The sequence below is a fragment of the Erithacus rubecula genome (assembly GCF_903797595.1).
Source record: "Erithacus rubecula genome assembly, chromosome: 23".
NCBI classification, from domain to species: domain Eukaryota; kingdom Metazoa; phylum Chordata; class Aves; order Passeriformes; family Muscicapidae; genus Erithacus; species Erithacus rubecula.
The window spans coordinates 2,484,431-2,507,209 of NC_136675.1; the positions used below are offsets into that span (position 1 = coordinate 2,484,431).

A 22,779-nucleotide genomic window follows, 5' to 3' on the forward strand; every position below is an offset into this window, starting at 1 on the left:
CACCAGCTCAAGACCATTCCTGCTGTTAAATGGTTCAAATGGCTCCTGGCCCTGTTCTGCCCCAGAGCCTTTTGTCATGAAATTCCTGGTACTTTTAGGGACATAGGATTGCACAGGAACCATTCCCAGGAGGCTCCTAGGATGGGTGTGTGAATGGTGTGGGCATAGGGGTGACCTGGCCCCAAGGACAGAGAGCAGCCCTGGATGCATTTAATGCTCTGAGCTGAGCTCCAGAAGTTCCTGGGCAAATTTAAAATGCTTGACCTCAGTTTTGCAAAGGGATTTTGGAGTGAGTCCATCCCTCTTGCTGAGCATCCCATGGCAGTTCCAGCAGCTGGGGGGGCTGGGATACATCCCACTGCATCTCTGCTGGAGCTGCTCACTCTGTGGCTTCCCCCAAAACCAGGGGAGACAAAGAGGCTCCACTGGGGTGATTCATCCCCTGCAGACCAGGCTGAGGTGGGGCAGGTGAATCACCTGGGGAGCTGCCACTCGTGCCAGCCAGAGCCAAGGGTGACCAGTCCTGCTTCAGGGGCTGCCTTCAGGCCAAAACCCCTCTGAAAACTGCTCCCAGATACCTGCAGCCTGTTCCCATAATCACAGATAATGTGAGAGTATGGATCCAGGATCCTCATCCAGGACATGGATCCAGGATCCTCATCTGGGACATGGATTCAGTTCAATGTCAGAGTTACTGTGTGAGAAGTGACCTGGGGGAAAGGCATCTGCTGGAAACCTGGGGTCTATCCTGTCAGGTTGTAGAGGGGAAATATCCCAATATTTCTTTCCAGGTTGGAGAGCTCTCTCTGGGTTTGTCCTCTTAGGGTTGAGGGGGCAACATCCCAATCTTTCATTCCCAGTTGCAAATTTCTCCCTGGGTCTGTCGTTTTAGGATTTAGGGGGCAATATCCCAACACCTCATTCCAGGTTGGAAAATTTTCCCTGGGTTTGCCCTGTTAGGCTGTAGGTGACCAACATCCCAACATTTCATTCCAGGTTGGAGAGCTCACCTGCATTTCTTCTGTTAAGATTTAGGGGCAACATCCAAATATTTCATTCCAGGCTGGAGAGCTCTCCTTAGGTTTATCCCAGGATTTAGGACATCCCAACATTTCATTCCAGGTGTGGGGAGCTCTCCCTCATCCCACCCAGACCCACAGAGGCAGCTTTGATGTTTAGATCCTCCTATAACAAACTACTCTCATCGTGTAGGTGAGGTGTCAGGGCATGACTTATACCTTGGGCTAGACAAAGTTTAGATACAAAACCCCCTCAACAAGTGGCAATTTAACAGAGAAAAAGCAGAAATGACCCTGGGAAGGGAGGTTGAGGATTCTTTTCTCCCGTGGGTTTTGTGGCTTTCTCTGCATGGTGCCCTTGGCAGCAGGGTTGCAGCAGCAGGAAATCACCTGGGAGCACTGCCTAGCCAGGGATTCATGTCAGGCTGAGCTGGCTGAGATCCAAATTTGTGTGTGTGTGAGTGTGGGGGAAACTGTCCTGGTTTGAAGGACAGGTATCTGCCAATAAAGGCAGAAGCCTCTCTTTGAAATGGAGAATGTAAACCCTCTCCCTCCAAATTATTATTATAATTTTGAAATTAAGGGGCTCTCAGGCAAAGATAGGGGAATTAGGAATAACAGTTCTTTACTAGGAAAATTAAAATAGAAATACAGTATTACAAAGAACAATCCCAAACCCTGCCAGAGTCAGAATCCAAGCTGACACCCGTCAGTCAGTCAGGGTGGTGGCACAGTCCCATTCCATGGTGGCTGCATCCTCCTGCAGGGGCAGATGTGGTTCAGCTGGAGCAGTGCTCCTGGAGAAGGTGCAGTTTCCTCTGAAGCTCCAGGGATGATGTGGAAAGGTCTGGCTTTCCTCTGGAATCCAGTGGAAAGAAGGTGCCTTGGTGTCCAAAATCTCAGTTTTTCTCTGGGTAGGAAAGGCTTGGCTCCTGCCCTGGCTGGAGCATCTCCCAGTGGGATGATGGAATTTTATCAGTCATGCACTGGGACTCAGAAGCCATGAACAGGAGATATCTCCTGGAGGGAGGATGGGCTGTGGGAAGATAAAGATGATTGCCCAGCTGGTTTAAAGATGGCCCATTAGCAGATAATGTGTGCCAGGAGATCAGGGGCACTGCCACACCCGGGTCAGCAGATGGGGACAGAATTCACATTGCTGGGCACAGCAACCCAACACAGAAACCCAGAGAAACAGAATTCAGTGTATGAATTCTGCAGGTGCATCCTCTCCAGACCTTTCAGATGTGTATTTCAGAGACAGGATTGTTCAGGGACAGAGATTTGGTCACTGATACCCCACACGCTCAGAGTCACCCCAGCCACCATGCTTCTCTCCATCCTTCATTTTTCCAGTTGGCAAGAGCTGGATAACCTGGAGGGAGGGATTAAAAAGCTTGTCAGGGGTCACAGTGAACACAACACAACCCCAAATCCAGCAGCAAGGCCCCATTTGTCAGGAGGGTGCCCCAATTCCAGCCTTGGTGTCAGGAGCAGTGCTGGGGATGCTGCTGGCTCTGCTGGGGCTGTTTGCTCTGTGTCTGCCTGCCAGTGATTTTGTCTGTAATCATGGATTGTTTTGCTCTTTTGGGGAGATAGGTTCATTTGCCTTCGCTCCTTTCTAATGAAGGTCGAAAAGATATAACTAGAGCTGAGAAGGAAGAGGAGAAAAGGGGAAAATCAGAAGAAGAGGCTCTTGTGACCAAGCGAGGGGAGCCGGTGAGGATCAAAATCTTTGAAGGAGGGTGAGTGTCTCGTTTTATTTCTCTTCTTGTGTCTCACTCTTGTGTAGAGTTGTTACAATTATGGCAAGGTGCCACTGGAGGTGAACAGATGGAGCTGGATTTCAGTTTATTTTTCACAGACACTGTAAAAACTTGTCCCTCCAGATCTGGAGTGCATTAATTTCCTAATTTTGAGCTGTCTTTAAGTCAGCAGTCACCTGGATCTGTTTTTGGAGTGGGTGGTTGAGTGAAGAGCACAAATCCACCTCGCAGCTGTCTCTGCAGTGACAGAGATGCACTCTGGATCTCCTCAATCATTCCAGAGCCTTCTCCTGAAAATGCTGTTCCTGATGGTTGTTCCCATTCTGAGGGGGATCTGGGCAGGTCTTTCCTGATGGGTTTGGGTGAGGAACAAAAGGAGCATTTTGTTCGTGTGATTTCCATCCCACCCAACCAAAACAGCTCAAACCAGAATGGATGCAAGGCCTTAATTTGATGTGTATCTTAAACCTTGGCTCCAGGTAATTCAGAGGGCGCCTCAGGAATTCAGCACTGCTCTAATACTGCTGTTTATTTCTTTAAAATTTTAAAAAATAGCTCCTAAGCAATGTGTCTGTGGGTTGCAATTAAAGATCATCCTTCCTGGGTGTTGCAGAGAGGGCCAAATTGGTGGAAGCAATTTCCAGCAGGATCTATCAGTTTTGCCCTTGCTGTTGGGTGGTCTTGGTTTCTGTGTGTTATAAAAAGGCTTTCATTAGGCTGTGCTTGTGGTTTTTCTGCTGTTACCAGCTGAAATTTGCTTTTATTTTAAAATACCTCGTTAGCAGATGGTCAAACTAGCAAAGCAGGAGGGGAAATCAGTGCTTTGGGATGGGAAAGCTGCTTGTTGGTGAGAAGTCAGCTCTGCCCCAGCTGTGTGTGCCTGGCTCAGGTTTGGGCAAGGGATGAGGGATGCAAAGAGCCAAACAGGGCCAGCCCTGCCCTGGCTGTGGCCACGACTCAGAGAACAGCAGAATGAGAGATTTGATGGGCTCAGTGAATCTCTGTCACCCTCCTGCAGCAGATGGGACTCACTGGGAGGGGTTTTATTCCCTTTGGTCCATGGGAGCCTCAGTTCCCTGGGCTGGGCTGTCCCTGAGGCTGTTCAGAGGGACCCCTGCATTCCTTCCTTCCCTGGTTAAAGCAGCTCAGCATTCACATGGCTGAAAATGCCCCTGCTCCCCTCAGAGCAGCTCGGGGGGTGTTGTCAGCTGCATCCCCTGGTGCTGTGCTCACACAGGGGTGCCCCCAGCCCAGCCCAGCCCAGCTCAGTGCTGCTGTCAGGGTCTGTCAGGGGAATGTTCCATTTGCTGCCATTCCCGGGATGGGATCTGAGAGCAGAGGGCTGGGGACACTCAGCCCATGTCCTTCTGCACGACTGAACCCGTGCTGAGCTCAGATTTAACCTCCCTGCAGCTCTGACCGTGCCCCTCTGGCTGTGACACGATGCCAGGCGCTCCTGGGACACATCAGGAGGTCACAGCAAGGAGTGCAGTGCCTGAATTCCGTGTCTGAATTTCATGGCACTGCCAGGGCCAGCAGGACAGGCTGTGCTCTGTGTGCTCTGTGTGCTCCTGCCTCATTCCCACTGGGTTTCTGCTGTCAGGGGGCTCAGCCCCAGCAGCCAGGACCTTTTCCTGCTGCTCTTTCCCAAGATTCTGCCAGGACCTTTTCCTGCTGCTCTTTCCCAGGTGCCTTCCAGGACCTTTTCCTGCTGCTCTGTCCCAGGATTCTGCCAGGACCTTTTCCTGCAGATGAACCCACAGGGTGCCTGGTGCCTTCTGCAAGCTCCCAAATGGATCAGACTCCCTTTCCTGGCCATCTCTTGAACATGTTTTACACAAAGTGCAGCCATTTTCAAGACATTATTTCACTCTCTTATTTTACTTTTTTTCACTATAAAAATTTCTTTCTTGACTCATTTTCCCCTTTATTTCTTGGTTTCACACTGAATGCTGCTGGCCAGGCTCATCCTTCCAGTAGGATTCAAAGCTTTTGGATCCATCCCATGCTTTGTTGTCTCAACCAAGGAGTGAGATTATAAAGAAATTCACAAAAAGTGCACTTGCTATCACTCTTTCAGCTCCATCTTCCCCTCATTTTTTATTTCTTTGGAGCTCTTGCCTTTACCATCTTCAGCACTTTGCCTTCTGTAGAGTCTTCTGGCTTCCTCAATCCCATCACTTTCCCCCTCTGCCACACTCCTCAGAGCACTTCCAGGACCATCTCTGAGCTTTGTCCTGCTGCTCTCCAGCCTCACCGCTGGAATTTTATTCCTTGGCTTTCAGGGAAGACCAGAAAAGCCAAATTTCCTCTTTCCACCACTCCCAGTTGTCAGGAAGGAGCCCATGAGAGTCCCCAGAGTGCTGGGGACAGCCTGGCTCCCCTGGTGTCCCTTGGAGGTGTCTCCTGCTCAGCTCTGGGAGGGGATGGCTCCTTTTGCTCCCCCTGGGAAGGGGTTTGGAACCATTTGCAGGTTCCTTGAGCCTGGAGGTTCATGTGTGGGTTTGGGATCAGGGCTCAGCAGTGCTGGGTGTGGGGCTCAGTCCTTCCCTCCCCTCTCTCTGTGAAGGGTTTGTGGTGCCAGCTGGGGCTGCCAGGACCTGGCTGGGGCTGTTTCCAGCTCCTGGGGAGCTCCCAGCCCTCCCAGTACTGCCTTCCTGGTGGGAAGAGGCTCTGCAGACCCTTGGCAGAGTCTCTGGTTCCCTGGGAGCCCCAGGAGGGATGAGCATGGTCCTGCCCTGACCTCTCCACATTAAACTGGGGGTGGGATCCATGGAGTTTTCTGTTCAAAGAACAAATTTCTCTTGGAGAGCAAACCTTGAGGTCACCACACGTGTAATTTCAGCCACAGATTTTTATTTGAAATTGTGAATTCTGTCAGGCTGGATCAATCCCCATTCCCAGCAGATGGAGGGAGGGAGGTTGGAGTCATTTAACACCCCAAGGATGAGCTGGGGGCTGCACAGGCTGCTCAGGGTGTGTTTGGGAGAGCCATTAAACAGCCAGCTCAATGCCTGAGCTCCTCAAGGAGCCACTCAGAATATCCACTGGACTTGTCCTGAGGGATGCTGTGCTGCTCTGGAACAGGGAAAATGATCTCTGAAGGTCAGGCTGGCCAGCAGGGCTGCACAAGTGCTGTGCTTCCCCCTGGGGTGCCCATTCTGCAATCTGACATCATGAAACCAGAGATGGGTATTGACCTGCAGGGGATGGGGTCCGTGCTGCTCTGGGGCTGCTCAGGGACCTGTTCACTCTCCTTCTGCTTCACAGCCCTCTGTGCTGTTATGGGGACAATTAGTTGGTTTATTTAATTAGTTAATTACAACCAATGGGAAAAACAGTACCAAGATATATAAAGCTAAAAATCAGAACTGACATCCCCAAACCAGTGCCATGCATAGCGAAAACTACATTTGCTCTTTGGAAATCTTCCTTTTTTCCTACTTTAGGGGAAAAAAAAGCAACACACTTATAGCTGTAATGTTATGACTGGAGGTACAAATATCTGAATATCCTGGCATTCCCACCTTAAAAAACACCTTCCCTTCACACCATCCCACAGTACAAATCCACACATCCACAAAAGGGAATTTGCACTTCCAGAGGGATGCTCAGAGTGGGGTTGTGCCCCACTGGCTGCTCTGCTCTGCAGTTTGGAGGAATCCAAACCCTTCCCTCTTTGTCTTCACCAAAATGTGACAGAGTTGGAGGTGCCCCAGCCATGGGATCTCCTGAACTGGGGTTTCCTGAACTGGGGTTCTGAACCCCCATTCCCCCTGAGCCTGGGTGCAGCCCCTTCCCCAATGCTGGGGGGTGTCTGAGGTTGGACTTTGCCTTCCCTGGTGAGCCCCAGGGCTGAGGGCTGGAGCTGCCATGTGGCCATTCCCCTTCCCCTTCCCCTTCCCCTTCCCCCTCCCCCTCCCCCTCCCCCTCCCCTTCCCCTTCCCCTTCCCTTTCCCTTTCCCTTTCCCTTTCCCTTTCCCTTTCCCTTTCCCTTTCCCTTTCCCTTTCCCTTTCCCTTTCCCTTTCCCTTCCCTTTCCCTTTCCCTTTCCCTTTCCCTTTCCCTTTCCCTTTCCCTTCCCCTTCCCCTTCCCCTTCCCCTTCCCCTTTTCCTTCCCAAATTTTGAGGCTTTAGGCACTCAGGAACCTAAATCTGCCTCCCTGACCAGCAAAATAATTTATTATAGTTGAAGGAAAATGGAGGGAATGGGGCTGCTCTACCAGATTTGAACATGATTGTGAATTATTGGATGAAGAAGGAGCAAATCCCCACCTGGGGGATGCCATGAGCTCTCTGAGCCTCCTGCCCCACTCTCCTCCCAGTTCTTTGCTGTGGCTCACTGGGAGCTGTAGTGGCTTCTCTGGGCTGCTGTCCCTCCACTCCCCTGCCACCCATGGAGTGCAGCTCCCTGGGCTCTCACCTGCTGGAAATCCCCTGTCACAGTCAGGAAAGGCTCAGTGCCAAACCAGCAGTGACCCCGACCCCAGGGAGGGGATTTCCTCGGAGCTGAGAGGAGTTCTGAGAATTCTCAGTGTTTGTTTTGGAAGGAGTCATTGTCCCAAAGTCACACACAGGACCAGGGAAGGAGGAACCCAGGGCTCTTCCAGCTGCCCTGAGCTCCAGGGATAGCCAAGGGTGATGCTGCTTTGTTTAACAGGAAATGTGGAATCAGGGTTATGCAGGGTAGGAAGGGACAACAAGGATCCTCGGGTCCAAATCCTGGCCCTGCACAAAGGCCCCAAATCTACCTGCAAATGTGGCAGTGAGCTCACCCAGAGCCCCAGGGCAGGGCCTGAAATGGGAACTCCCCTCTGTGGAGCAGGGCTGGGCATCAACAGGAATCACAGGATCCCAGAATGTTGGTTAAATTAAATCCCATCCCAACCCACCCAGTGCCACCTCCAGGGACACTCCCACTGTCCCAGTGTCCAGCCTGGCCTTGGGCACTGCCAGGGATCCAGGGGCAGCCACAGCTGCTCTGGCAATTCCATCCCAGCCCTGCCCACCCTGCCAGGGAACAATTCCTGCCCAAGATCCCAGCCAGCCCTGCCCTCTGGCACTGGGAGCCATTCCCTGTGTCCTGTCCCTCCCTGCCTTGTCCCCAGTCCCTCTGCAGCTCTCCTGGAGCCCCTCCAGGCCCTGCCAGGGGCTCTGAGCTCTCCTGGAGCTTCTCCTCTCTCAGCACTCCCAGCTTGGATATGTTGCTCCATTTCTAGATATAAGCAAACAGTTCCTGTAATTTACATTTTTGAGTGAAAGGGATTTTCCTGAGTCTGTTTGCTTTGCATGGCTGGGAGAAATCAGTGCCCAGACTTTTCCATGAGGGCTGGTGGTGCCAGACTGACCACTCAGCATCCACTGGAGCATCTCCTGGGGCTCTGGTTGCTGGATTTCCCCTGTCCTGAGAAGTGCTGAGCAGGCACTGCTGCCCTCCTTTAGGGCAGCCCTGTGGGAATCTCAGATTCCCTCCTGGGAATCCCAGAATCACAGATCTCCAGTGGTTTTGGTTGGGAGGGAGCTCAAAGCCCATCTCAATCCAACCCCCACCACAGGCAGGGCTGCCCCCATGAAATCCCATCCTGGCTGTGCCAGGCTCTCCCTGGAACATCAATTTAAAGCCTCAAGCATCAGCCTGTGCCCTGGAATTTATGCTGCCTCTGTAAAGGATATTTTAATTAAAAAGTGGGGTTTATGTGTGGAATTTTTGGTGGCTTTTGAGCCAGGATTCACCAGCAGTGCAGGGAGGGGGTCCTGTCCCTCTGAGCCCCCCAGGGACAGCCCTGCTGCCCATTAACCCAACACCATTAACCCACTCGGGGTGGGATGCTGGGAAGAAGGAACAGCAAACCCAGGATTGGGCAGAGCTCATCTGAGAAATCCCCTCCAAAGGAGCCAGGCCCCATCTCCCTCCCAGAATTTGGTTTTCTGGTGGGTTTCCCACAGGGTTTGGGTGTAGCCTGAGGGGCTGTGACACCCCCACTCGCCAGGATCTGTCCTGGGTGCCAAGGACAAGTTTTGGAGCTGGGCCAGGGCAGCTCAGGCTGAGCTCAGGGAAAAGTTCTTCCCTCCCCCAGAGGTGCTGGCACTGCCCAGGCTCCCCAGGGAATGGGCACTGCCAGAGCTCCAGGGATGGGCAGGGGGATTGCTGGGGGGCAAGGACAGGGGCTGGGCTGGGTGATCCTTGGGGATACCTCCCAGCTCTGGGACTCTTTGCCTTCCCTGGTGAGCCCCAGGGCTGAGGGTGGAGCTGCCATATGGCCCCTTCCCTTCCCTTCCCTTCCCTTCCCTTCCCTTCCCTTCCCTTCCCTTCCCTTCCCTTCCCTTCCCTTCCCTTCCCTTCCCTTCCCTTCCCTTCCCTTCCCTTCCCTTCCCTTCCCTTCCCTTCCCTTCCCTTCCCTTCCCTTCCCTTCCCTTCCCTTCCCTTCCCTTCCCTTCCCTTCCCTTCCCTTCCCTTCCCTTCCTTCCCTTCCCTTCCCTTCCCTTCCCTTCCCTTCCCTTCCCTTCCCTTCCCTTCCCTTCCCTCCCCTCATAAAAAAATCCAAGGTCTCTTTGAGAATTGTAAATTTACACCTTTTTTTTAGCTCAAGAAAAACCACTTTTCTGCTTAAAAACCTAATCCAAAGGAGAAAAAACACAGCATGACAATTTAAAGATTTTTAAATTTTCCCAAAGCTGACAAGATAAAAGGGGGAATTGTTTAAGAGGCAGCTCAGCTTCTTGAAAGATGCATTCCTTAATAAGAGAAGAGAAAAACAGCAAGGAGAGAAAAAATATTTGCAAAATGAAAGGAATCAGTGCTTTTTTGCTTTGGAAATCATTATGTTCTTCCATTAAAACATACTTAAAAGCCAATATGCAAAAAGCTTCAATTCCTTAGGAAGCAAATGATGTTTTTTCTCCCTATAAGACATCTTCATGAAAATTTGGATTTTTCTCGTTAATTTTGTGTTTAGTTAAAAAGAAAATGTTTTCCCTGGTAACTCAGGGAACAGTCAAAGAGAAAAAAGAATTTTTTACACTGGTTTGTTCAGGAAATCTTTTATTGGCTGGGGAGCAGCAAGGTAGAGGGTGGGCGCCAGCACTTGGAAGAGGAGAGGCAGAAATGTCAATGTAGAGTCAGAGCAGGAGCAGCAAATCAAAGGGGTCACTGCTGGGCTCTGAGCCTGAACACCTCAGCTGTGTCCCCATGGGATCCCAGCCTGGTTGGGGTGGAGGGAATTTCAATCCCATCCCATCCCATCCCATCCCATCCCATCCCATCCCATCCCATCCCATCCCATCCCATCCCATCCCATCCCATCCCATCCCATCCCATCCCAGGGTGCTCCCAGCCCCATCCAGCCTGGGGTCTGTGTGGAGAGGTGGCAGAGGGAAGGTGTGAGGGGCTGTGGCACCATCACTGCCCAGAGCTGCCCCTCAGCAGCCAGCAGCTCCTGGAGAAGAAATTTCAGAAATAATCTCAGTTTTCTAGTTGTCCTGGTTTGGAGGACAGGTGTCTGCCAATAAAGGCAGGAGCTTCTCTTTGAAATGGAGAATGTAAACCCCCTCCCTCCAAATTATTATTATAATTCTGAAATTAAGGGGCTCTCAAGCAAAGAGATTGGAGTTACGAATAACAGCTATTTACTAGGAAAATTAAAATAGAAATACAGTATTACAAAGAACAATCCCAAACCCTGCCAGAGTCAGAATCCAAGCTGACACCCGTCAGTCAGTCAGGGTGGTGGCACAGTCCCATTCCATGGTGGCTGCATCCTCCTGCAGTGGCAGATGTGGTTCAGCTGGAGCAGTGCTCCTGGAGAAGGTGCAGTTTCCTCTGAAGCTCCAGGGATGATGTGGAAAGGTCTGGCTTTCCTCTGGAATCCAGTGGAAAGAAGGTGCCTTGGTGTCCAAAATCTCAGTTTTTCTCTGGGTGGGAAAGGCTTGGCTCCTGCCCTGGCTGGAGCATCTCCCAGTGGGATGATGGAATTTTATCAGCCATGCACTGGGACTCAATGGCCATGAACAGGAGATATCTCCTGGAGGGAGGATGGGCTGTGGGAAGATAAAGATGATTGCCCAGCTGGTTTAAAGATGGCCCATTAGCAGATAATGTGTGCCAGGAGATCAGGGGCACTGCCACACCCGGGTCAGCAGATGGGGACAGAATTCACATTGCTGGGCACATCAACCCAACACACTCCTGGAGAAGAAATTTTCTAGAATACAGAAATAACCTCGGGTTATTCACTTTAAATAACAGAAATTCAGGGGTGAATTTCTGTTGGGAGCAGCTCCGAGTTGTGGAACCACAGCTGGAGCTTCAGGCATGACCCCAAATGTTATAAATGATCTCAGGCTGGTTTGGGTGGGGAGGAGCCCTAAGGATCATCTCACCCCAATGCCTTGCCATGGGCAGGGAGTGCTGTCAGAGCTCTGGGCCAATTCCCTGAGCTCCCAGCAGCTCCCAGTTCTGGAGGTGGGACTGGGGCTGCTGGGCTCCTTTCTGCCTCCTCCCCTCTCCATCCTTCCTTTCTGCTGTGTGAGGGACACACAAACTCCAAACTCCACTGTCATGCCTTTAAAATATCTGAATATTCCTCACTGGGAACTGTGGATGTTTCCTGGCCTGGACACCTTGACAAACTGGGTTCATTCTGCAGTTTATTCCTGTTTTCCCAGGAAATCCAACAAGCTCAGAAGGATTTAGCTGAGTTTCTTGTCTGGTTTCCTTCATTATTTTTCCTCAGTTATTCCTGCTGGTGCAGCCAGCCCCATTCCCTGATCTGTTCTCGTGGGTGCTAATTTCCCACATCCAATTATTAAAAAATGTTGTCTCCAGCTTCCTGCCTGACCTCGTGTGGGATGCTCAAGTTTCTGCACAGATTTCCTTTTCCTCAAGAGCCCTGTGAGCATCCAGGCCCCTGGGATTCCCCTGTGGTCACTGGAGGAGGAGGAAGAGGAGGAGGAGGAGGAGGAGGAGGATGCTCTTCCTGAGTCCAGCATTCCCAGGGGTTTTCCCAGCATCTTACTCCACTCACCACGGGTTTTATCTTCTCTCTGACAAGAATTCCTATTTGTTTCCAGTTCAAATCAAGACTGAATAAATGGGATCAAGCAGGAAAATGCCTTTGCTGCCTCTCACAGGTGTCTGGCTGGAACCTGTGTGACCTTGTGGGGTGAAGGGTGTTCCAGTGCCAGACTGAGCACTAAAGGAATTCAAAATCTACTCATTATTGCACTTTTTCCCCAAGCAATTTCTTTGCCTGTAACACCTTGTAGACTCAAGGATGAGCCCAGATGGGTAAAGAGCAGCACCTCCTGCTCTGAGATGGGCACTCAAGGGGTTCCTGGGGAGGACACAGCAGGATTTCCCTTCCTTCTGCAGAGCAAGGATGAATTCAGGGAACAAAGAGGGAGAAAAGAAGCAGTGCCCTGCTTGGGGAATCTCCTCTGTGCCTTGCCACCCTGTCTCAGTTATTCCTTGGCAAAAATAGGGGCAAAATCAAGGATGACAGGATAGTGTTGCATTTTTAGACCTCCTGTCTCTCCTTGGGACTGGTTAGACCATTCCTAGGTCTGGAGCTTTTCCTCCTTCCTGAACTTGTGTGTGACTTTATCTCATTTTGGGATCAGGGGTTTGTTCTGAAACCCTGAGTGCACAACTTGGGGTCATTTGGAGTCTTGGAGGGGGAGAAGGGAAACTTGAGGGAGGGTTTGAGGATGGAACCTCTGTGCTGACATGACTTTTATGCCATTTTAAAATTATAAATGATAAACCAAATAAATTTGGTTTCCATATAACTGAATTAAAACCCAAAATGAATAAAGAACATTCAGGCTAGAAAGTGCCCATGGATGTTCCAGGTCTCCAGGGCTGGGGGAAGAGCAGAGCAGGGAGAAAATGTCATGAGCTGGGAGAAAATGGGATGTGCAAGAGCAGCTGAAGGAACAGATGGGAGCATTTCCAGAGCCCCAGTCACACAGGTGAGGGGGAAAGGAGGAGGGTTTGATCAGACAGGAGGGTTTGGTCACACAGGAGGGTTTGATCAGACAGACAGACAATGCACAGGGATGGAGAGAGGCAGGAATTGGTCAGAAGGGAAGAGCTGCAATTATCTAGCAGGGGAGGGACAGGCTGGAAGCTCTGAGCTCTCAAACAAAGAGGGGAGTGGAGTGGAAAATGGCTCAAGAGAGGCTGAGGGTCAGGGCTGATCTCGGGATTGGGAAATGCCAAATCCCCAGGAATGGCTGATGCAGGTACCAGCTTCAACCACTCCTGCTCTTTGCATTTCCAAGGGGGCACCTGCCCTCAGCTCCCTGGGAATAAACATTTCCCTGCAGTTTCACACTCTTTCCTTAGCCAGGGGGTTGGAAATTAAATCGTGGAAGAATTTGTGTGAGGTCCTGCAGCAAATCTGTGATCACCTGGGCTGTCCTTCCTCATCCTGGATTCCCAGGCATGACACAATGGGGTGACAGTGGCCAAATGTGTGCAGCAATGAGCTGTGATGTAATGAATGGGCCAGGAGAGCAGTTCCTTTATTAAAGTCTTCATTGGAGGTCAGCTTTGGGTGGGGAGATCAAGGGGTCACACACACCACCACTGGTCCTGCTGGATGATGCAAAGGAGAAGAAATTCAGCTTTGCCAAATGACAGAGCTGGAGATTCCATCCTCACCAGAGTCCCTACAAAAAAAATTGCTGGCTCTTGGTTTTCGGATGTCATGTCAACCAAGTGCTGTTGAAGTCATGGTGACAAGGTGAAAAGGCTCTGGTTGGTGGTTCCATCTTCCCCACTCTTTTCCCCACCTGGCAGTGCCATTTGTTAGTGTTAGATGTTATCCTGGCTGGTTGTTTTTAGGGTTTTTATCCCTGATGGTGTCCACTTGCTGCAGTGTGCCATTTTGGAGGGGCAGTGGAGAGGTGAGAGCAGGTGGGATGGGGTGAGGGACAAACAGCCAGGAGCATTGACAATTTACAGACACACAGAACATTAACAACAAACACCAACAGTATGGTTGACTGGGCACCCATCAAGACAAACATCAAAAATTACTGTGGTCAACTGGGTGGACACACATCAACATCAACTGTCATTAAGTGGATGGACACCTTGCAGAGAAAAACCTGCATTTGGGAATTTATTCCCCACGTGTGCAGTGAGCAGAGCTGTGAGCAGAGCACTCCTGGGCTATGCACTCCATCCATGCACCAACACAATCTGCCATTAATTCTGTGGAAAATAGGAGCAGGCAAAGTTTGGTTTTTTTTATCAGATTGACTCAGGATTAGGCAGTTCTTAACATCTGCATAGTGCAGGGATGGGATTTATGGAAGCTCTTTAATGGATTCCAAGCCCTGTGCAATCAATTAGGAAGCTGATGCTCAAACAGGGGCAGGGCCCAGAGCCTGACACCATCCCAGCTCTGCTTGGAACAGGGCAGGGAGATCTCTGAGTGTCACTCTGAGCTGACCACTGGGACTTCTTCTGTCACTTTCTAATGATGAAAACATTATTTTGGGCAGACAGCTCTCTGTGCAAGGCTGATGTTGATCTGATTCTTGTTTGGTGCCTTTTCATATTTTTGTTTGTTTGGTTGGTTTTTTTTTTTGTTGGTTTTTTTGGGTTTTTTTTTGAGGTTTGTTGTTGCTGTCGTTTTTTTGGGTTTTTATTTTTCAATGTTCCCAAATGTAGTTGGTTTTCAGTTCTCTTTAGTATTGCCTACCAGAGAGCCCTGAGGATGGCAGATGGGATATGGAATTCTTGGGAATGATGGAAATTATAAAGGTCTGAGAGTTAGGGGTGGCTGAATTGTGTTTTTTTCTAAAAATGATGTGAATTTGGATGTGTATTTCCTATAAAACCCATCCAGTGACCAGGGATCCACCTAGAGAGGGACTCCTGGAGTGGGAACAAAGCCACCCCCATCCCAGTTTACACTGTGGAATTCATTTCTGGAGAAGTTTTCCCATTTTGCAGGGTTTGGCAGTGAGCACATGACTCACCCTGGTGTGGGGACTGTGACAGAATCCAGCAGTGGGACTGGGAGAGGAAAATTTTCCAGTTCCTCCCAGTTTGGAGCTGGAAGAGCTGTGAGCTCAGTGTTGGGGGAAGGAAAGAGAAAAGGAGGGAAGGAGGGAAGGAGGGAAGGAGGGAAGGAGGGAAGGAGGGAAGGAGGGAAGGAGGGAAGGAGGGAAGGAGGGAAGGAGGGAAGGAGGGAAGGAGGGAAGGAGGGAAGGAGGGAAGGAGGGAGGAAGGAAGGAAGAAGGAAGGAAGGAAGGAAGGAAGGAAGGAAGGAAGGAAGAAGGAAGGAAGGGAAGGAAGGAAGGAAGGAAGGAAGGAAGGAAGGAAGGAAGAAGGAAGGAAGGAAGGAAGGAAGGAGGAAGGAAGGAAGGAAGGAAGGAAGGAAGGAAGGAAGGAAGGAAGGAAGGAAGGAAGGAAGGAAGGAAGAAGGAAGGAAGGAAGGAAGGAAGGAAGGAAGGAAGGAAGAAGGAAGGAAGGAAGGAAGGAAGGAAGGAAGGAAGGAAGGAAGGAAGGAAGGAAGGAAGGAAGGAAGGAAGGAAGGAAGGAAGGAAGGAAGGAAGGAAGGAAGGAAGGAAGGAAGGAAGGAAGGAAGGAAGGAAGGAAGGAAGGAAGGAAGGAAGGAAGGAAGGAAGGAAGGAAGGAAGGAAGGAAGGAAGGAAGGAAGGAAGGAAGGAAGGAAGGAAGGAAGGAAGGAAGGAAGGAAGGAAGGAAGGAAGGAAGGAAGGAAGGAAGGAAGGAAGGAAGGAAGGAAGGAAGGAAGGAAGGAAGGAAGGAAGGAAGGAAGGAAGGAAGGAAGGAAGGAAGGAAGGAAGGAAGGAAGGAAGGAAGGAAGGAAGGAAGGAAGGAAGGAAGGAAGGAAGGAAGGAAGGAAGGAAGGAAGGAAGGAAGGAAGGAAGGAAGGAAGGAAGGAAGGAAGGAAGGAAGGAAGGAAGGAAGGAAGGAAGGAAGGAAGGAAGGAAGGAAGGAAGGAAGGAAGGAAGGAAGGAAGGAAGGAAGGAAGGAAGGAAGGAAGGAAGGAAGGAAGGAAGGAAACAGAACAGAGGGAGCTGGGCAGGGGCAGCTGCTGCTCAGAAATCCAGAGAATAGCTGGAGGCAAGATAAAATTTTGAGGCAGGACTGCAGATTTTTTTTTTTTAATTATTTCTTTTTATGGCAAAGCTTCTCTACCTACTTTATAGTTTCAGCCCATTTTTTGGGGAGGAGCTCCCAGGGATGAATTGCAGGCAGATTCCTCCCAAACCTGCAGCCAGCCTCAGTCCCAGAGCCCAGGATCCAGCAGCCCAGCTGGGTTTCTCAGGCTGGAGCAGTGGGGAAGGCTGTGATCACTCACTGCGGTGTTTCAAGGCATTTCCAGGAGCTGCTGCTGCTCAGGGATGGGCAGGGAGGGGGCCCAGGGTCCTTCTTCAGACCCATGGGAGGAATTCCTGTCTTTGTGTTGAAAATGTGAATTCAGCCCAGCTGTAACTACAGGTTTTTTGCTCTGTAGAGCCTCAAACAAAAAGAAAATGTGACTTAATAAGATGATAAGAATGTGACTTAATAAAAGGATAAGGTGTTCTTGCTGCTGTTGAGATATGACTGAATAATTCCAAGATTTTTAAATGAGAAGAGGGACAGATTAGCGGCAGGGTCTTGGCAAACTCTCCTGTGGATATTCACCTGACATCTGGTTTTTTGGGAATTCAAGTGTTTCTGAATGCTTGGGTGCTCTTGCCTCTGTTCCTAACTTGTTATATTTGATGTAAGGGAATAATCAGATGGATGTAGCCAAGTTTTATAATTTTTTCATTTATTTTGGGTGCTCTGGCTCCTCACAGACCCCAGACCTGCCTGGTTTGTGTGGCCCCTGTGGGAGCAGCACAGTAGCAGCACTTTCAGGGAGCAAATACTTCTCCCATATGTTTCAGATCAGCACTTAAATCAGTGCTTTTCAACGTCTGTGGGTGTCTTGACATTCTTACTTAAACAAACTATTTGATGGCAGAATTATGGTGGTTTTAAGGCTGCAAGAGCCTGAGGAATCACAGGGCTCTCATGAGTGGTTCAGTCCCCTCACAAAACCCCAAGAGCTGTTCCAAGTGTGGGGTCATCTGCAAAGCCTGGCCTGGGCTGTGCCAGCCACCTGGGCTTGATAAAATAGGAAATTTTCTCAAATAAAAACTGAGCAAGGACCTAAAACCACAGCCCTGTGCTTGGCAGCAGAGCTGCTGTGGGGTGGGAGGGCTGGAGGCTGCCAGGGAATTGGGGACCCTGGAGCTCCCAGGTGTTCCCAGGTGGGGCTGGAGTGGAGAAATCCAGCAGGTTAAGGAGCCCTGGGGAGTTCAGGCTGGAGGCTGATGAAGTTTTCCCCAGGAATTCACTAACACCAAGCACTGTGTGTTTTGATGTGCACAAAGTACAGGGGTGATGTTCTCTCCATGGCTCTCTTTTTGGTTTGTGGATAATTTCCTTTTTCCCTCAATACTGAGAACCACAGTGAGGTGTGAGAGCAGAGTGTCACAAATAAAGGAGAATTTAGAGCTGCCACGTGCCAGTCGGGATACAAAGAATTCCTAATTACAAAAATTTATTATAAATTCAGTTCATCACGTGTTGGACCTTGAACTAAATTTGTTGAGCTGGGCTTTCCCAGGAGAGAATTCCTGATCTCTGAGAGATTCTGGGGGTGTTGGGGCTTCTCCAGCAGAGAATTCCCAATCTTTGTGAGGTTCTGGGGGATGTTGGAACTGCCCAGGAGAGAATTCCCAATCTCTGGGAGATTCTGGGGGTGTTGGATCTGCAGCTGGGCTTACCCAAGAGAGAATTCCCAATCTCTGGGAGATTCTGGGGGTGTTGGATCTGCAGATTGGTTTCTCCAGGAGAGAATTCTCAATTTCTGGGAGGTTCTGGGGGTGTTGGAGCTTCTCCAGCAGAGAATTCCCAGTCTCTGGGAAATTCTGGGGGCATTGGATTTGCAGCTGGGTTTCTCCAGGAGAGAATTCCTGATCTTTGGGAGGTTCTGGGGGTGTTGGATCTGCAGCTGGGTTTCTGCAGGAGAGAATTCCTGATCTCTGGGAGGTTCTGGAGGTGTTGGGTGTGCAGCTGGGTTTCTCCAGCAGAGAATTCCCAATCTCTGGGAGGTTCTGGAGGTGTTGGGTGTGCAGCTGGGTTTCTCCAGCAGACAGCTCCTGGCTCTGGTGCTGTTGGCTGCCCAGCTCTCCAGGGTATCCTGGCATGAAACACCCTTGGCTCTGAAGCCTGGGGAGGTTTTTTCCTTTCAGTGAAGAGCATCAGCCTAAACCAGCTCCTAACTCTGCCCCAACTCCTTCAGGAGTCCCTGGTCCTGCCAGGAATGCTGCAGAGCATAGGATGTGGCAGCAGAAACAGCAGCCACTTATTTCTGCATATTTTTGTATGTCTGCCTTCCCTGAGGGAGGGTGACTCATGTCACCAGAGCCACCAGCTCTGGAGCAGGGGTTTGTGAGCTGTGCTTGGGTCAGATGGCTCCAAGTGCCTCTGGCTCCATGCAGGAATTCCCAGCTGGGCTGCTGACCCCAGGAGCTGCTGGTTTTTTGGCAGCCTCCTGCTATTGATCCATGTTGATGTGGATCAAAACCCCTGTGGACCAAAACCCCTGTGGATCAAAACCCCTGTCCCAAATGGAGACATTGAGGGACCACTGTGTGTCCCTCCCTGCCTTGAGAAAAGTGCTGCAGTTTTAGGATCTGGTTTTGTAACTTTCTGGAGCTGAAAATGGGTGTTTTAATCCCATGAGATCCTGGTGCCTCTGACAGACTGCCTTGCACATCTGAAATGCAGACAGGAGCTGTTTGGGGCAGGGAGTTGGGAGATGCCCCAGGTGTTTTCTTTTTAAGGGAAATATCCTGAAGTGTTAGTGCAGGAAGTGATTCCCTGAAATTCAAGGGGAATGATCTCTACCACCCTGGTTGCAGAATCATAGAGATGTCAAAAAGAAATTCCAGAGGCTGGAAATTCCCTCTGAGCTCAGTGAGTCCAACCCCATGGCACTGCCAAGGCACCACGGGTGGATTCTAAATCCTGCAGGGATGGGGCTCCACCCTGCTCTGCTCCAGCCCTTTCCAGTCAGATTTATTCCTAATACCCAACCTGACCCTCCCTGGCACAACTTGAGGCTATTTCCTGTCTTCTCTGGGTTTTCTCTGCAAGCCAAACTTGCCCAGACCCACATCCAGGTGGTCACTCACCTTGAAGGGAGGACCAGGATCTCTTCCCATTCCTTGGAGTTATTCTTGGGGTTCTGCCCTGGGAAAGGAAGCTGAGGGAGAAGGGATGGATCCCCTGAAATTCAGCTGCAATCACCTTAAGAAAACATTTGCCTGTCAGAGATCTTGGCTTATTAATATTATTATTATATTTTATTATTTTTAAATTTTATTATTATTATTATTATTATTATTATTATTATTATTATTATTATTATTATTATATACATAGCTATAAAACTAGCTGGAGTTATATTGTTATATAGTTGTTGTTGTTATCACCATTATAATTTTTTATGTTCCATTATTATTTTATGCCATTTTCTTCTACTATTATTAACTATAATATATAATATGAAAAGCTGTATATATTTATATATAATTGGTTCATATTATATATATATGGTATAGATATAGTACATATATAAAATATATATTATATATAATATATAGTATATATATAAAATATAAATATATAAATATATAAATATAATACTTTAAAAACATAACATATACATGATTAATATATAATATTTTAATATATAACTATATAAATATCACTAGTTATATAACCATATATATTATTATTCTATTAGTGTTATTATTATTAATAATGATAATGATTTTATTAATATTATTGTATTCAATGAACCTTCTGCACAGCAATCAGTTAAGGGACCAGCTAAAAGCTGCCTTATAAGAGCTGGGCTGTTTTTTTTTTAGGTTCAGTTGCAGGGAAATGCCTGGGAAAAGGGCATTATGGGTTTTCCAGGTTTTATTCCTCCCTAATTGAGGTATCGAGTGTTCCTCAGTTCCGAGTGAAAAGCTGAGGGGGTTGAAGTGCAGGTCCTTTCCAGAGCTTTGGCTCTGCTCAGCTGCTCACACATCATCATCATCATCATCATCATCATCATCATCATCATCATCATCATCATCCTGGGGAATGCAGCTCCAGCCCTGTTTTCCCCCTTTCTGTGGCTTTTCCCCCCTTTTTTCTGTGGATTGGAGCCGCCCCAATCCCCCAATCCCTGCCTGGATGTGCAGGGAACAGCAGGGTCCAGCTCCCCCTGTCTGGGCTGCCCCAGGGAAATCAAGGGAAATGGAGAGAAATCGAAGGAAATCAAGGAAGTCCCAGCCTAATTCCAGCTGGAGATGGAAGTTGTGACTCTGGCTCCCAGGCTGGAGGAGCCCCCAGAGCTGAACCCCAGGAAAAGCTCAGGGTGTTGGAACTCGGCTGGAGACCCCACAGCTGATGGGGGATGGTCCTGAGGGATGTGAGATTTTGGAAAGATTAGGAGGTGTCACTATCCTGGTTTGAAGGACAGGTGTCTCCAATAAATGCAGGAGCTTCTCTTTAAAATGGAGAATGTAAACCCCCTCCCTCCAAATTATTATTATAATTTTGAAATTAAGGGGCTCTCAGGCAAAGATATGGGAATTAGGAAATAACAGTTCTTTACTAGGAAAATTAAAATAGAAATACAGTATTACACAGAACAATCCCAAACCCTGCCAGAGTCAGAATCCAAGCTGACACCCGTCAGTCAGTCAGGGTGGTGGCACAGTCCCATTCAATGGTGGCTGCATCCTCCTGCAGTGGCAGATGTGGTTCAGCTGGAGCAGTGCTCCTGGAGAAGGTGCAGTTTCCTCTGAAGCTCCAGGGATGATGTGGAAAGGTCTGGCTTTCCTCTAGAATCCAGTGGAAAGATGGAATAACTTGCTGTTCCAAATCTCAGTTTTTATCTGGGTAGGAAAGGCTTGGCTCCTGCCCTGGCTGGAGCATCTCCCAGTGGGATGATGGAATTTTATCAGTCATGCCCTGGGACTCAGTGGCCATGAACAGGAGATATCTCCTGGAGGGAGGATGGGCTGTGGGAAGATAAAGATGATTGCCCAGCTGGTTTAAAGATGGCCCATTAGCAGATAATGTGTGCCAGGAGATCAGGGGCACTGCCCCACCCGGGTCAGCAGATGGGGACAGAATTCACATTGCTGGTCACATCCTGGATTGAACCCAAGACAGTCATCCAGGGGCTCTCAGGGTGAGAGCTCTGTGCCAGCCTGGCAGGAATTCCAGCAAGGATTCCTCTGGGATGGGTGAGCCCAGCTTTTGCCCAGCCCTGCCTGCAGCCCCAGTCCAGCCCTCCACCAGCCTGGATTGGGAGCCACATTTTTACTATAGGAGCACTAAAATACCATCCTGGTGCTCATGGATTCAGCAGCATTAATGATTTAGGGGCTCTTCCCAAGTGTTTCACAACCTGCTGAGGATGAGCAGGGTTTAAACCCCCCCATTCCCTTAGTCCAGCTGAGAGCCTGAGGGGGAGAGCCCTTCCAGCTCACCTGCAATGTCTCACCTCTCTGGAATTGATCTGAAATTTAGTAGGACTAAACTTTCTATCTCTAAATGTGGTAGCTGCACCACTTAATTAGTGGCTTGTCTTCATTTTCTTCTGTCTTCACTCAGAGTCAGGATTAAAAACATGAGGGAGATGAATTTTCTCATGTTTGGGCTTGGTTGTTTATTAAATCTTATCTAAAGTACAGAGAGTTCTGCAACACTTCAGCTACCAGCTAAAAGTGAGCAGAATGGAGCTGAATCCAGCTGGGCACAAGGTCTTTTAAAGCTAAACAGTCCAACAGAGAATTAACACCTTTATTATTTATACTTTTGACCAAATAACCAAACTCTCATGACCTGCACGGTCCAACCAAAAACTACCTGAAATCATGAAAAAGAAGGAAGAATAAGACAGAAAGAGATAACACACAAAATTCTCCATCTTGTCCCATACCCATTGCTATATTCTAAAACCTCAAATTCCAAACCCTTCACCATGTGAAATCACACACTTCTGTTTAACTACACCCCCATGAATTTAACTCCAACATCCAAATTTGGAAGCTTCTCCAAAAGCAGTGTTCTCCTGGGGGTCAGTGCCAGAAAGCACAGAAAATCCCAAAACTCCCAGTTTTTGGGTTCCAACACCCATCCTGCAGTTCCTGCTGCCCAGAGGGACTGATGGCATCTCAGTCCTCATTTCCTCGCTGGGCTCTGACAGCAGCAGGAAATGAGAAATAATTGAGTCAGTTCCTGCAGATTGGTTTGTGCTGGATGCAGTCTGAGGGATGGGGAAGGGCCTGAGCTGTGTCAGGCTCAGAGAATTTCTGTCTCCACCACAGCAAGGTGCAGATTTCATTAATAATTCCAGCCCCTGGGTGCTGGAGGAAGGTTGATGGGAGAGGCTGCTCAGAGGTGATAATCCCAGCCCAATCCATCAGATCCTCTGGGGTGCTGAGGGGTTGTAATAACCTCAGTGGCTTTGGGAATTCTATCTGTGGTATTTATATCTTGAGATCAGGAATTCATCAGCCATCAATGCCCAGTGGTGATGAGGGCAAGAACAGAGCAGAAATTGATTTATTTTTGTACTTTCTGGGGATTTTTTTTGCTGCTGGTTCTCAGGTTGTCTCTCCTGTGCTGTTGTAGAGTTTTGTTACCTCAGGAAAAAAGGGATTGGTTTTGTTTGCCACATTTCAACAGAGCCAGAGGCTGTGGAAATAAACCCAGCCTATCATTATTAATTATTGTAATTATGTCTTAGGGGCTTTCTCTGGGGAATTGGGCTGTGCTTGGAGAGGTGTCAGGCTCGTGGAACCATTTGATTCCTGTCTGAATTCCAGCAGAGCCAAGGATGGATCCCAGAAGGATCAACTGGGAACTCCCAGCTGGTGGGAGGACAGGGATGTGCTGCAGCACCT

General features: G+C 49.2%; 2 protein-coding genes across 2 annotated transcripts in view; both read left to right on the plus strand.

Moving 5' to 3' along the window:
• HIVEP3 (HIVEP zinc finger 3) overlaps positions 1–2,768 on the plus strand; it is a gene marked incomplete at its 3' end in the record, with an annotated part of 180,663 nt that extends 177,895 nt beyond the window's left edge. Inside the window, exon 6 of the mRNA XM_079325571.1 lies at positions 2,619–2,768. Coding sequence (XP_079181697.1) covers positions 2,619–2,768 — 150 coding nt within the window. The remainder of the gene's footprint in view (positions 1–2,618) is intronic.
• The window catches only part of EDN2 (endothelin 2), a 156,136-nt gene that overhangs the window by 111,478 nt on the left and 21,879 nt on the right, over positions 1–22,779 (plus strand). The gene's annotated exons all lie outside the window — the stretch shown is intronic.